At 36.4% G+C, this 13,908-nt stretch overlaps 1 protein-coding gene across 3 annotated transcripts in view; it reads left to right on the top strand.

The window, feature by feature from the left end:
• LOC120624561 (disintegrin and metalloproteinase domain-containing protein 11) overlaps positions 1 to 13,908 on the top strand; it is a 305,939-nt gene that overhangs the window by 249,581 nt on the left and 42,450 nt on the right. For all 3 annotated transcript variants that reach the window (XM_039891194.1, XM_039891193.1, XM_039891195.1), the window contains exons 10-11: positions 1,538 to 1,710; positions 12,017 to 12,165. In XM_039891194.1, coding sequence (XP_039747128.1) covers positions 1,538 to 1,710; positions 12,017 to 12,165 — 322 coding nt within the window. The remainder of the gene's footprint in view (positions 1 to 1,537; positions 1,711 to 12,016; positions 12,166 to 13,908) is intronic.

The following is a 13,908-nucleotide window of genomic DNA, read 5'->3' as shown; positions in this document are numbered from 1 at the left end:
TAAATGATAGATATAACAAAAACTTAAAACTACCTTCAATATAGTGTACGTAATTCTACTAGGTAAGCCCTTTCATTGGTTACACATATATGTAATCCGCCATTTTGTGGCAGCGGCTATCTTGAACTTTTTTCATCAAACATAGCTAAGAACCACTTATTCACCTTTCAAACAAAAAAAAAACAAAATCAAAATCTGTTCATCCGTTTGGGAAATACGATGTCACAGACATAGACGCGTCAAACTTAAAACACCCTTTCGTTCTTACGGGGTTAAAAATAAATGAGTAATAATAAAAAAAAACCTTAATGACCGAGTAAAAATTACCTAATAAAATCCGACCTAATATTTAACGGCCGATTGGCGCAGTAAGCAGCGAACCTGCTTTCTGAGTGGCTTTCTGGTGGATGGGTGGGTTGGCCGTGGGTTCGATTCCCACAATTGGACAATATTTGTGTGATGAACATGTATGTTTTTCAGTGTCTGGTTGGTTATATGTATTATATATTATAAGTATTTATGTATTATTCATAAAATTATTCATCAGTCATCTTGACAAGCTACGCCTACTTTGGGACTAGATGGCGATGTGTGCATTGTCGTAGTATATTTATTTATTATTATTAAATGTTTGTTTGTGTCCGTTCTTCGCCGCTAGCTCGCTTTAGTTTCGTTCGCGTTTCGTTGCGTTTTGCTTCCTGAGTTAAGTCTAAGCTACCACACAACTTGATTTATGGCGTAGTTAGTTAAAGGATGGAGAGTAACACGGTTCCCAGGGAATTGGAAAAAAAACGTGATACCATACTGATAACCGTGAAGCCGTGAACCGGATGCATAAAGCGGGCAACAGGTAGTGTTTCAATGAAAATTCCAACAGATTAAATTTGAATTTATAATTCTAACACAGAAGAATCAGATGTCTATAAGCTTGATGCGGGCGTTCCAAATTTAGTTCTTGAAGTATGGAGATATGTGCATTAGTAGTGAGTACTTTATCTGCTTCAATTCGAAATACACTCAACAACTTAACATTAGAACTAAACTTCTAAATCAGCAGAACATTTTCGAAAATAGAGAATGAATATAATATACTAATGTTATAAAGAGGAAAGACTTGTTTTGATTATATGTAATGTTATTAAAAGATTTTGCGCGTATACCTCTCGCTCCGGCTTCTACATCATATAAACAAACAACAAAGCCATATTTGATTATTTAATTAATATTTGTTTTACAGTTAGAACGACAAGTTACTATACGTTTGATCTTCCTAAAAAAAATAGATAACGAATTCTACATCACTGGCAAATTAAAAATACATTAAAATATTGTAAACCCGACTATTTTTAAAATCCTACCTCGTCCTGTTAGTAATAGTCGTCCATACTGCGTTCCACTCCGAGGTCAGACTAAAAATTTTAATACTGTTTTTTTCGAGAAATGTAGCTTTTTTTCAATGATCATTGTTTACAAGTGCCAACTTAACTAGTAAAGGTTCGATCGAATTGTACATTACAAAGATGTTCCTTATTTCCAGTACTTTCGCACGCTCAACACACGGGTCTCGGTCGTCTACATCGAGTCCTGGCAGAGTGCGGATCAGGCGGACTTCGACAGAAAGCATGATATCACCAAAGCCATCCAGAAATTCAGCGATTACGCTGCCAGAAAGCTTTACAAGATAGAAAAGGACACCACGCAATTCCTATCGTAAGTTATTTATATGACTACTGACTGTGTTTTTTTGTATTGAAATGGTAACACATAAGGTTTTTGTTTTCACTTGGAAGACAATAAAAACATATAAAAAGCAATCCCACAAAATCCCACTTCTGAGGTTTCGTATATAATAGACGGATGGTTTTAGAAGTACTTTTATTAGGTCTTTGCTATACGACACTTTGATTTTATATGTGTATATATATATATATTTTTTTATACTTCCTACAGTCTTTGGCCACACCTTCACTCGTTTTCTCGCACGTCCGAAAGTTGGCTAGTTAGTTAGTTATTGGTAGAATATGCCGTCCGTCTTTTGTAAACCGTTTTTTTTCGCTGTGCAATAAAGTGAATAAATAAATAAATACGACATAGTTCAATCATTGAAATAATATGGAGTTTTGAAACGAGAGCGAAGCTGCGGCTTTCTAATAGATGGCGCTAACAGTCTCTAAAGACTGTCATCAGGTACTAGGCATCGATGTTTCCTCATTTTGGCAATACACTCAAGATGCCGTAGCCAGCTTCAAAGTCTAAATTTATATCTAGAATCTTCGAGTGATTATGTACTAGAACTAGTAAGTTTATCGCAAATTAAGTTTTTCTACACTTTTTTATCCAGCGGTCTACAATTGACAAGTATATCAGTGAGTCTGAACCTTGCCAAAACACATCTTGCCAAAACACTTATTTTTAAGCCCGTGCTACTCACTAATAGAATGTAACGTTGATAGTCCAGTGTGTAGGGCTTCGACTTTCGAGGGAGCGAGTTTAAATCCCGACACGCACCTCTAACTTTTCTAAGTTATGCGCGTAATGAAAATATACTTGCTTCTACGGTGAAGGAATAAACCGTGAGGAAACCTGCATGCCTGAGAGTTCTTCATAATGTTCTCAAAGGTGTGTGGAGTCCACCAATCCGCACTGGGCCAGCGTGGTGGATTACGGCCTTAACCCCTTCTCATTGTGGAAGGAGACTCATAACAAGTAGTGGGCCGGTGATCGTTTGATATGATAATGAATCACTAATAGCAAATAACATATTAAAGGTTATTGCATCGGTGTCATGTCGTATAAGGCCTCTAAATAGACAGAATAAAACACTAAAATAGAGATATAAAAGCTTAAGCTCAAAAGGCATTTTTCAGCTTTGTTTTTTTTTTATATCTCACAGTAGTGTTAAACTAACTTGGCTTCATGCTGAGCACGAGCAAAGCGGTAGTTATTTTGTAATTTTTTTTTGTTTATAAAATAAACTAGTTAAATATTTAATAAACTAGCATAATTTAGCATTATATATCTTTAATAATAATTATCATCGTCTATTTGCAAGAAAGTTTGTACAATATCACGATGTTAGTAAACGCTTAGCGGGCATAACAGCCCTCTAAACTGACTGTATTGTACTTAATTAAAATTAGCAAAATTATTAAAAATAGAATTATCTAAAATAACTCAACCCTTATTAATTGACAAATTAGATTAAAATAAACACTTTAATGAAATTTAATAAGACAATAAATAAATAAATTAATAATCTAAAAATAAACCAATCCAATGAAATTTAAGAATTTCGTCCATATGCTGTAATCAGTGGCGTGCACTAGGCTTATACCTGGGTATGCATACAGTAGAGAGATTGCCACAAATCCTCCTACTATACGAGTTATATATTAATTTGAGTGTAGGCAGTGCACGCCACTTGCTGTAATATAATTATAGGTTAACAATAGTCTATTAGAAGCGCAACGTTAAAACAAACAAAGAACACGGCGAAATTGCAATTTAATGTAAATATTGCACATTATTAAAATACAGCAGGTGGGTTTAATCAATAAATAAATGAACGCCACCACTCGTGAGCTCATATAAAGCTATTTAGTGGAAACGTTTCTGCAGTCATAATGAGAGAAATATAATACGTAATGAGGTAGAGAACGACGCTTTCCAGTTCAACAGAGATTGTTCTTGTTTTAGGTATAAAATGTATATTCAATTAGGTTTTCACGTATTTTGAGCGATTGTTTGTATGTACTCTTCTTTCGATCGCAGGCGTACCTAAGACAATATTTGCATAGATACCATCGTCCTCATAATCGTAATCATTACCATCATAAACATGGATTCAAACTATCAATGTTATAAAAGAAAATTCAAATTAAAATTCAAAATTTCTTAATTCATGAAAGCCCAACACAGGCATTTATGGAGCGTTCAGACATATATGTTTACACTAGCTGCTGCCTGCGACTTCGTCTGCGTTTGATTTTGTTTTTTAATGTGGTACTTGTAGTTCTAAAAAAAATTAAAGTATTCCGTATCGCTATATAGGCCTTAAATGAGGGATTTGCTGCTGTCCGCTGAGGAGTTTTTTCCTTTATCTTCAACCACAGTTTGGGCAAAATTAAACACATTATAACCTCTATAGAACAAAAATAATTATTTAAATCGGTTATAATTTGTCGGAGTAAAATCGTCAAACACTCATCCCTTCTCCCAAAGGAACCGAGCTTAATGTCGGGATAAAAAGTATTCTATATTACTTCTAACACTTCCAAGAATATGTGTACAAAGTGTATTGAGGATCGTTTAAGTAGTTTTTGCGTGAAAGCGTAACAAACAAACTTACATTGACATTTATAATATTAGTAGGGATAATTGTAAGGGGATGGTGGCAATTTTGTTCGCCAACTTAAACCTAAAGCTACGAGGGTTCCAAGCACACTACAAACTTAGCCGGGTATTTTTTTTTGTTATCACCATCTCACAGCAGATTAAAATTAATCTTTGAATAGAAGTTATAGCAATTCACATCCAAGCTTTTGTATCGTTCTAGTAATCCTTAATACTGTAATAGGATTTTTCTGTAAGCTTACGTTTTATATAAACTTTGAACTTATTGAGAGAGGTCAAAAGGATTTAGAACTACGACATTAGAATTATTTTTTATTATTTTGCGTAAAATCATCATCATAATATCAACCTATTACCGGCCTACTACAAGGCATGAGTCCTACAATAGGGAGGGTTTGGGTAGTCCACCACGCTAGCCCAGTATGGATTGGTGGACTCCACACGCCCACACGAAGCAAGTGATATTTTAATTGCTTAAAACGCACATAACTTAGAGGTGCAAGCCGAGATTCGAACCCGGCCCCACGTAAGTGATGCCGAAGTCCTATCACCGCACCGTAAAATATGTAACTATATTTTTTTATTTATAATTATAAATGTACGATTCGCCGCGGTACCCTAGTGGCTAACACTTCGGCCTTTCTTTCGTGGGGACTGAACTCGATCCCCAGCATGTGTAAAGTACTAGTTAGACGCCTTAAACTTTTCGGACATACGAGTGTATATCATGTATGTGATAATTTTAAGCAATTATATATCACTTTATGCTGAAGGAAAATATCGTGAAAAATCCTGCAAGCTGAAGGGTTCTCTATAGTGTTCTCAAAGGCGTGTGAAGCTGGCCAATCCGCACGTGGCCAGCGTGGTGGAATATGGCCAACACGTTGTGGATACATGTGGATTGTACTTTTAAATATACTTCGCCTGAGCACGATACGGATAACACTATATGGATATTGGATAGAAGCAGGCGTTACTTTGCGGAAATCCATGATATATTATCAAAATTAAGCTTAATTTGCTATACTCCCCGAAAAGCAGGAGAATCTGTGTGGTGTAATTTATAATTTCTTAAATCCTTATACTCCACACCAAACAGATCTTCGGCAATATACCCTCTACGCACGTTTCACGAGATTTTCACGATTTTCATTTGTACAATTATTCATTGTAGAGTCAACATCTCCTGAGGATGCTCCGGTTTCGGAGCGGTTTCTGAGCGAAACGTGCGTAGAGGGTATATTGCCGAAGATCTGTTTGGTGTGGAGTATAAGGATTGAAGAAATTATAAATTACACCACACAGATTCTCCTCCTTTTAGCGGAGTATAGCAAATTAAGCTTAATTTTGATAATACGATATGGATACTCGGCGCATCTGACCTTGTGAATCACGGTGTATCAATTATATATGTGTGTGGCATTAAAATCTTTTATTTCGAGTACTCTACGTGACACTCTAGGGTGAGTTGATTGTGAGGTTCATTTTAGTCAGATTTTTGACATCTTTGTCCCAACAATGTGGACTGCTGTTGGTCTTTTTGTAGCTTTTTTATATCTCGTCGAAGATCGTCTATGGGCCCAGTAAATTCACTGCCTACTATCAGTCGAACAGCTTTGATCTCACTCTGTGTACTCTCTATCACACCCAGGGTACCTAAGGAATCACCGATATCTCAACAAGCTTTCTTACTCTGAGAGGAGAAGGTGGCTTTTGTGATTGATATTTAAAGTGGGATTTAATAATCGTAGATATACAATGTGAAACTTCCAACAACAATTAGTATATGTATAGCATATTAGTGCCACACATGCTCTTTATCCGGTAAAAATATTTCCGTCTCCATCCACCGCAAAAACTCTACGGGAACTTATCCTTGGATAGTGCATATACTAAATACCAGTCAGCATATTCCACAGTGCGACGCGACGCTACGCTAAGCAGAAATACTCAAGGAACTCACAATCCGCTTACTTTAGTAATGTCTCCTGTCTCGTTTGCATTTCTATACAAGCTCAAGCTATCTCCGCAAATCTCTCGGTTTCAAGATTCGCCCAGCGTCTCGACCGGCTCTCTTGAAACACCATTTTCGTTTCACTAACTACGCAAATGTATTAAATCACTTAAATGAAGATATTATACACTACTTTTCATTAAGTTTTATTTTTGTGTTTTTTTACTAAACTACTTAACTATTTATTTTTTATTTTCAATACCACTTCAACTTAGCTCTTTACTGCCATGTCACCTGATGGTAAGTGACGATGCAGTCTGATATGGTAGGTGCTAACCTGGTAACCTTTATGGACATTTTATGCCCCTAATCGGTGTCTACGGAACATCGTACCGGAACGCTTAATCGCTTAGTGGTTCATCTTTTTCGGAAGAGTAATAATAATAATATTGTCTTTATTGTGTCTCATTTACAACGCATTCTTATAATCTAAGGAACGGTAACAAATGTGGTAGTTAAAAACTGTGTTACAGCTATTAACGCCCACCTCCGGGTTTGCTTAAATACAAAAAGACTATAACATAGAAAAATTAAAATATTACAACTAAAACAATACAATTTACAATTTTATAATGTACGTGTTGTAGTAACACGGCTTAACACACAGCGCACAAAAACACACAAAATTTAAGAAGGATAGCTATTGCCTACTTTTTGATTGAATTTTGGCAGCTAAACCTATCTTGGTGATATTTTGCGTAGATATAGTGTGTAAGACTGACTTATCCCGAAAATCGGGCCTAACGGTTCCGGTGATAATCTCGGATGAGTTCACGGGCACCAGCTGGTTATTTGTAAACGCCGAACAAAAATAAACTATGGCACAAAATTAAATAACTCTCTAGCTTAAAAAAATCAAAATCAAATATTTGGGCTAGTGAGCATGTTGCAGCATGAGCAGTTTGCAGATAACTTTTTATAAAATTCGCAGACTGCGGATCGCTTTATAAACAAAAGAATGTTTCAATAATAATAAAGCGCGTTCGAGCAACTGTCTTGTGATTGAGCACGCAATGCGCAAATTTTAATGCAATCCGCCATTTTGTGATGGCGGCTATCTTGTACCGATTTTCATCAAACTTAGCTAAGAATACTCCGACTTATTCACCTGTAAAACAAAAACAGCGAATCCAAAATCTGTACTTCCGATCGGGAAATGTAATGCCACAGATAGACACCGTTGTCAAAGACACGTCAGACTTATAACACCGCACCGTTTCGCGGAGTATAGCAAAAGAATTACAAGTATCCCAACGCTGGAGGTGAAACACAACTTTTCAGATTAAATTGAAATACAGACGTTAGATTTGAGTAAACTTTATGCCAAAATGATATATATTCCAACAGTTATAAAGTTCATTATCTATTAAGTTGCGTTGTTATAGTCATGAAACGGCTAAATTTAACTTTCACCGATAGATGCGAATATCGATAACAGCCGGGGAGCGGATTTCCTGTCATAATTTGCCTGTCAACATTTTAGATCAAAGCGATTCATATGCCGCGCGGAAATTGTGCACGGATTGTTTGCCAACGTTTCATTGCGTGAGTGGGTAGTTTGTGATATATCGACGATAGTAGTGTTAAAGTTGCGTGACGTTATCATCACCAACCTATTGTAAGCCCTGGGCACAGAGCTCCTTTTTCAGAGGAAATGGAGGAAAAGGTTTCAAGCATGGAGCCCACACGGATTACGTGATACTAATATTAAAAGAATTACTTAAATGGGTAATGTATTGTGTACACGACTAATGTTGAAGCATCAAAAACGGTTAGTGACTTTATACCATTTGGCAGACAGTAATTATTTTACCTCTAATGTTCGAAGCGTCCATCCAAAAAAGTGAAAATGGGAAAAAAAATTGTGAGCTAGCAACATTCCACTGGTGTAAAGTGAGACGTGCGCGGGACGTTTTTACTGTTATTTGACACAATGAGCATTCTGCATGTTCTTAATTAAATGATATCTACCCTCAGCCTATTGTATATATATATTCTATATAAGACCCACTCCTAGACACAGGCTTCCTCTCTCGTAAGAGCGAGGGTTTTTGAGCATAGCTCCACGCTGCTCAAATATTATAACAAGTTAGGCATAACTTGCTCTGCGAGTCAAGCGGATTGACCCGGCTAATTTTAAAAGGCTGGTAATAAAATCTCTTTAACTGAAATACCCGATTCCTTAGCTGTTTGGCCTAACCCTGGATTAGAACCCGGGATCTCGTGATCCGCAGCTTACAAAGCTAACCACTGGACCAACGAGGCAGTTTAAGAATACAATTAATTTTTACTGGAATATAATAGATATTCTTTTAAGTTACCAGGGTACCAGAAACTTAATGGAGCAGACATCTCTTTAATGTTCATCACAAACCAGGCTGTTAGTCAAGTATTGCAGTCTCGTCTGATGCGCCATCAATTAACCTATAATCCCGGACACAATTTATCCGGAAATAGGGGTTCAGCTTGTAATTGATTTCCATGATCAGACTGCAATTTTGGCTAAACGATTGTGCGAAATAGCTGCGTTGTGCGAGTGACCGGTTCCACCAACTCTAAGTGGTGAAGCAGAACCGATGAACGAAGTAGCTGTGCGATAAAGTTACCTGAAGGAGCCATTTTTTCGCCAAAGATACCAGTTTTTCAAATTTACATATTCTTTATCAACCTATTACCGGCCCTCTACAGAAGACATGTTTCCTTTTAGGATAATGAGGAAGTGTGGAGTGGTAGACTTCATACGGCTTTGCAGGTTCCTAACGATGGGATAGAAAAAATAATGTTAAAACGTATGTTGTTGAAGTTTGAAAAGAATAACGTGGATTCTTAGATTCTTGCCGGAATCTTCTCCATAGAATTTCTCTTAAGAAACAGTTCAATTCTGGTACAGACACTGCAGACAACGTGACGTTTCAGAAGTGCCTATAAAGTTTTTTGAAATACATGAATTTTGCATTTTTAGATTGTTTATGTTGTCCTTCACCGTTTAAGTAGGTTATATTTTAATCGCTTAACTTAAAAACGCACGTAACTCTGTAAAGTCAGAGGTACGAGCCGGGTATCAAGCTCAGTCTCCCCGGAAAGAAACCGAAGCCCTAGCTACTGGGCTGTCACACGAAGAGACGTGAACAAAATATGCAATCGCTACGTTTCATAAAAAGTTTTACATTGTTAACATTCGTACAATGTACAACATATACCGTACAATATGTAATCCCCAGCAATTTATACGAAAATATTATATCTTTTATGACAAAAAACATGATGAAACTGTATTTCAGAGGAGACACATTTTATTCAATAACAATATTTTGTACAGCAAATTGTGGTAAATGTTACCATGTTATATTTTTTCTGTTTAGCCGCAATTCCTGGAGCCTAGCCACAGAACATGTTCAAAATATAATATGAAGGAACAAAATTATATCACTACTAGCGTTCCCTGCGTTCTTTGTCCGCGTTTACAATTCCCGCAAACCGATTGCTATCCTGGGATAAAGTGCAGCCTATGTTACTGTCCATCCTTTAAGCTGTGTATGCCAAAAATCAAGCTGATTGGTTGCGTTGTTAGGGTGTGAAAGAAGGACAAACAAACAAACGAACTTTCGCATTTGTAGTATTAGTATGGAAAGTGTGGATACCGGAATATTTGAGTGGTCAACCCCCGTGCCTTGGGGAGCACGATCCCGACTAGTATCACTAAGACGTCAATAATAGTTCCGATAAATCAAAAATCGCCAATCAATGGCTGATATAATTTGGTAGTCATAGTCTTTTTCTTCTTTCCATTTCCCTTAAACTTATCTTACTATGACCCGAGAATCGAACTTAGGCTTATTCGTAGGTGAACTCGCTAACCATTGGACATTATGATGTAATTGTCGATATTAACATAAAACTTTTCTTGGTTCGATCAATTTTAAGAGTGCTCGCTCAAAAAAGGCTTCAATGGCAATAGTTGAAGGCCGTATATTCAGAATTTATTTTAAAAAAACTTCAAAAAGGAGGTGATTATCAATCTTGATGTTCGATCATTCTATAAAAGCGTGTGTCCTCCATACCACGTGACATTGGCGAAGTAAATCGTACCCAATTGGTACAAACGCAAGCCATTAAAAAAAAAAAAAAAAATCTTGATGTTTTTTTAGTGTAAGTGGCGTATGCTCGAGCATAGCTCTGTCATTTACTGTCAGATTTGAAAGAGGTTTATTCTGAAATGGTCCCTTTTCTATTTAATATAGATCTGATGATGACCTTCAATCGAACCCTACAAAAAATCACAGCAAATAAACCGTGATTTCTGCTATACATAAACAACAGAACATCATGTTCACTGTTGACTCTACAAAGGGTTACGCAGACGTATTCAGTATATCGGGGTGTACCTTAAATTTTTATCCAAGTTAGTAGTAGTTGCAAGGTACGCTTTTTAAGTTTTACTTAAGCTGTAAAACTTTTTAAGCTGTATGAATTACTAGCAGCACCTCGTGACTTCTTCCGCGTGTAAGTCATCTTAAAAGATAGACATGCTGTTCCGGACTTTTATTAGAACATTTGAAGAAGAATAACTTTGTCTTACATGATTTCATTGTAACTTTAACCGTTTACGCAGTAGAAGCCCTCAAAAGGAAAAAACCCCGATTTTGAAACATTCTTAATTGGCGCTACGCTCTTATTTGTCTTAGCGTAATCATATATAACCTATAAGCTTCTCCGATAAATGGGCTATCCATCCCTGAAATAATTGTTCAAATCGGGCCAGTACTTCCTAAGATCATCGCGTTAAAGTAAACAAACAAACTTTAAATATTAGTATAAAATTAAGCTTATAACAGTTCAGTGATTAATGATTAATTGAGTGATGAGTTAGTTTAGTTAGTTAGTCATGAGTCTATTTCATAAATATAAACAAGAACTACGTATACAATTCGAGTTGTGTACATTAAATATTGACCCCAATCGAATATAATTTGCTAGCTTCATATGTTGAATGTATATCAAAGCCTCTTTATTTGCGAGACATCTAAATAAACACAGTTATCAAATAAATAACGAGCCATTGAGTTTTTGGTAAAATAAACATTGCTATTAAAATAATTACGTGTTTTTTTAGGTTATCTTATCTGTAATTATTACTTTTGTGTGTATTGATTTATTTAGTAATGATTACAGACTTACTTTGTGTTTTGTGCTTATCTATTCGGATTATATTGGCTGTCCAATTCATGCATTGACTTACATAATTATAGTGAAAATCTTATCGCTCTCATCTCTCACAAAATAGAAAAGTTCTTAACTATAAAATGATTTTGGAAAAGAGCAATCTGCTGAGTTTCTTGCTAGGTCTTCTCGGTAGAATCTGCCTTCCGAACCGGCGCGGTGGTAGAGTCACTACAAACAGACTGACTTGACGTTTCAAAAGTGCTTATAAACTACTTGAAATAAATAATGTTAAATTGTTTCGCTATTGAAAGTTGTAGCATAGTATCAATACTTGATTTATACAAAAATATATTAACTTTTTAGGTGGTATAAGATTAAATTTCGAGGACGGGTTTTTTAAAAAACAACGCTCCAATGTGGGTTGGCGGGCTAGCCAGTCTATATTTTATGCATTATATATAGCTCATCCCATGTGTTTGTCCCCAGCGGAACAAGTTTTCCCGGAGACCAAGCTGGTATATCGGTACCAAACACCATGTGCACTCCGAAGTCTGTGGGCATATCCGTGGACTCCAACCCCTACGAGCCTCACCTGCTGGCTGGTACTATGGCACATATGATCGGACACAACATTGGTAAAGTATATTTTTTAATTTTTAATTTAATTTCCATTATAAAAGCAAAGGAAGCAAGCAGGCCAAGAGGCGTAAATATGAAAACCTGGATAGCAGCTTCATTTTTGTGCCTTTTGAGTAGAGACTAAGGGACCGTGGGGTCCGTAGGCAAGAGCTCTTTTCAAAGAATTATCGAAAAGAGTTATCGAATCTACCGGTGATCCTAGAGTGGGCAGTTACCTTGGCCAACGAATTAGTTTGGCCATCCGAAGGGGCAATGCTGCCAGCATCTTAGAACTGTGCCTCGCTGCGGTGGTTCCGAGGACGTTTTAGATTTTATTTAGTTTTAAATAGTTTATTTTAGGTTATATTTATAAAAGTTATTTTAAAGAATAAATAAATAGTTTTTCTTTAAAGCAAAGGTGCTTAATTTAGTAATAGAAGAGCTTTTTGTGACAAAGCTCGTCCGGAGAATTACTACGGCCATGATTATATCGTTGCAATGTTGTATTCCGGTCTGAAGGGCGTTGTGGCTGGTGTTATTATAGGCACATGAGGCTAAGCAGCTACGCCTGAGGTTGATGGACACAGAGCAGTACGTAGTGTTACTCCACTTACCATATGGTAAGACATCTGGTTAGTCCGACAATTTTAACACTATAAAAAAAAATAACGCAGTTTTTTTTACAACTTTACTCAAACCTCGAATGTTAAGGATGGTAAAAAATACAGTAGTATTAGAGGACACATTGACAATGTCGCAAGCTGCTGGAGTAGCAACTGTACCCTTAGAATTGCAAGCACGCAAACCTGGAGTCACTTTCGCGTATAAAAACATTATACTGTCATGTTTGTAATGAGTTGCAAATTATATAATTCTCTTATTTTTATGTTACAAAGGTTTTACCAAAAACTTTAGTATTAGTATTAGTATAAGATTTAAAGACATGTATGAACTTTAAAAAAAAATCGATAAGTTTTATTTTACTGTGTCGTTCCAAGTTTTACGATTGCGAGCGTATATCGTACTGGTGGAAATAGTAGACGCACTGTTGGTTGTCAAAATGCATGCTCTAATATGCAGATATATCTCACGATTAAAATTTCACCGTTGAAGCAAGTGATATTTTTTTAATTTTCTCTTAAATTGCTTGGTTTGCAATCAACGATGATTATTGTTTATCATAACAAAAAATATTATCGATAAACGAGATCCTATTTTCTAATTACTCCCGCGTTAGAGAGCAAAAGATGAACTTTATCGTCGGCACATATTTAATATTAATAAGTGGAGCTGCCCCGGGCTGCCCTCTAATAAAAACAAACGCTCAATTATGGGATACAGAGTAACTAAGCTTATGTTTTAATAGCCAATTCATTTAACCTTCCACGTATTAACTAATAGTCAAATGTTTCTAAAGTTGAATCGGGTTATTACTAACTGTCTAGTGTCTGACTATCATGTTTTTTTTTTATTCCACTACAAGGTAGACCTTGACTGCAATCTCACCTGATGGCATGTGATGATGCAGTCAAAGTTGGTAGCGGGGCTTACCTGTTTGGGAATAAGCCAGTTATAACAAGTGATAGTAACAGTTGAAACAAGTGATATTTTAATTAAATAATTAACTTGGAGGTATGTGCTGGGATTTGAACTCGGCCCCACGAAAGTGAAGTCGCCCTCCTGCCCACTGGGTTATCACTGCTTGAGTAGTGATATGTCCCAACCTGGAAATAGATCCCGGAACCTCGTGATTCGTAGCT

The sequence above is a fragment of the Pararge aegeria genome, chromosome 6 (genome assembly GCF_905163445.1).
Source record: "Pararge aegeria chromosome 6, ilParAegt1.1, whole genome shotgun sequence".
Lineage (NCBI taxonomy): Eukaryota > Metazoa > Arthropoda > Insecta > Lepidoptera > Nymphalidae > Pararge > Pararge aegeria.
Note: the sequence above shows the minus strand (reverse complement) of the source record. Positions and strands in the feature narration are given on the sequence as shown.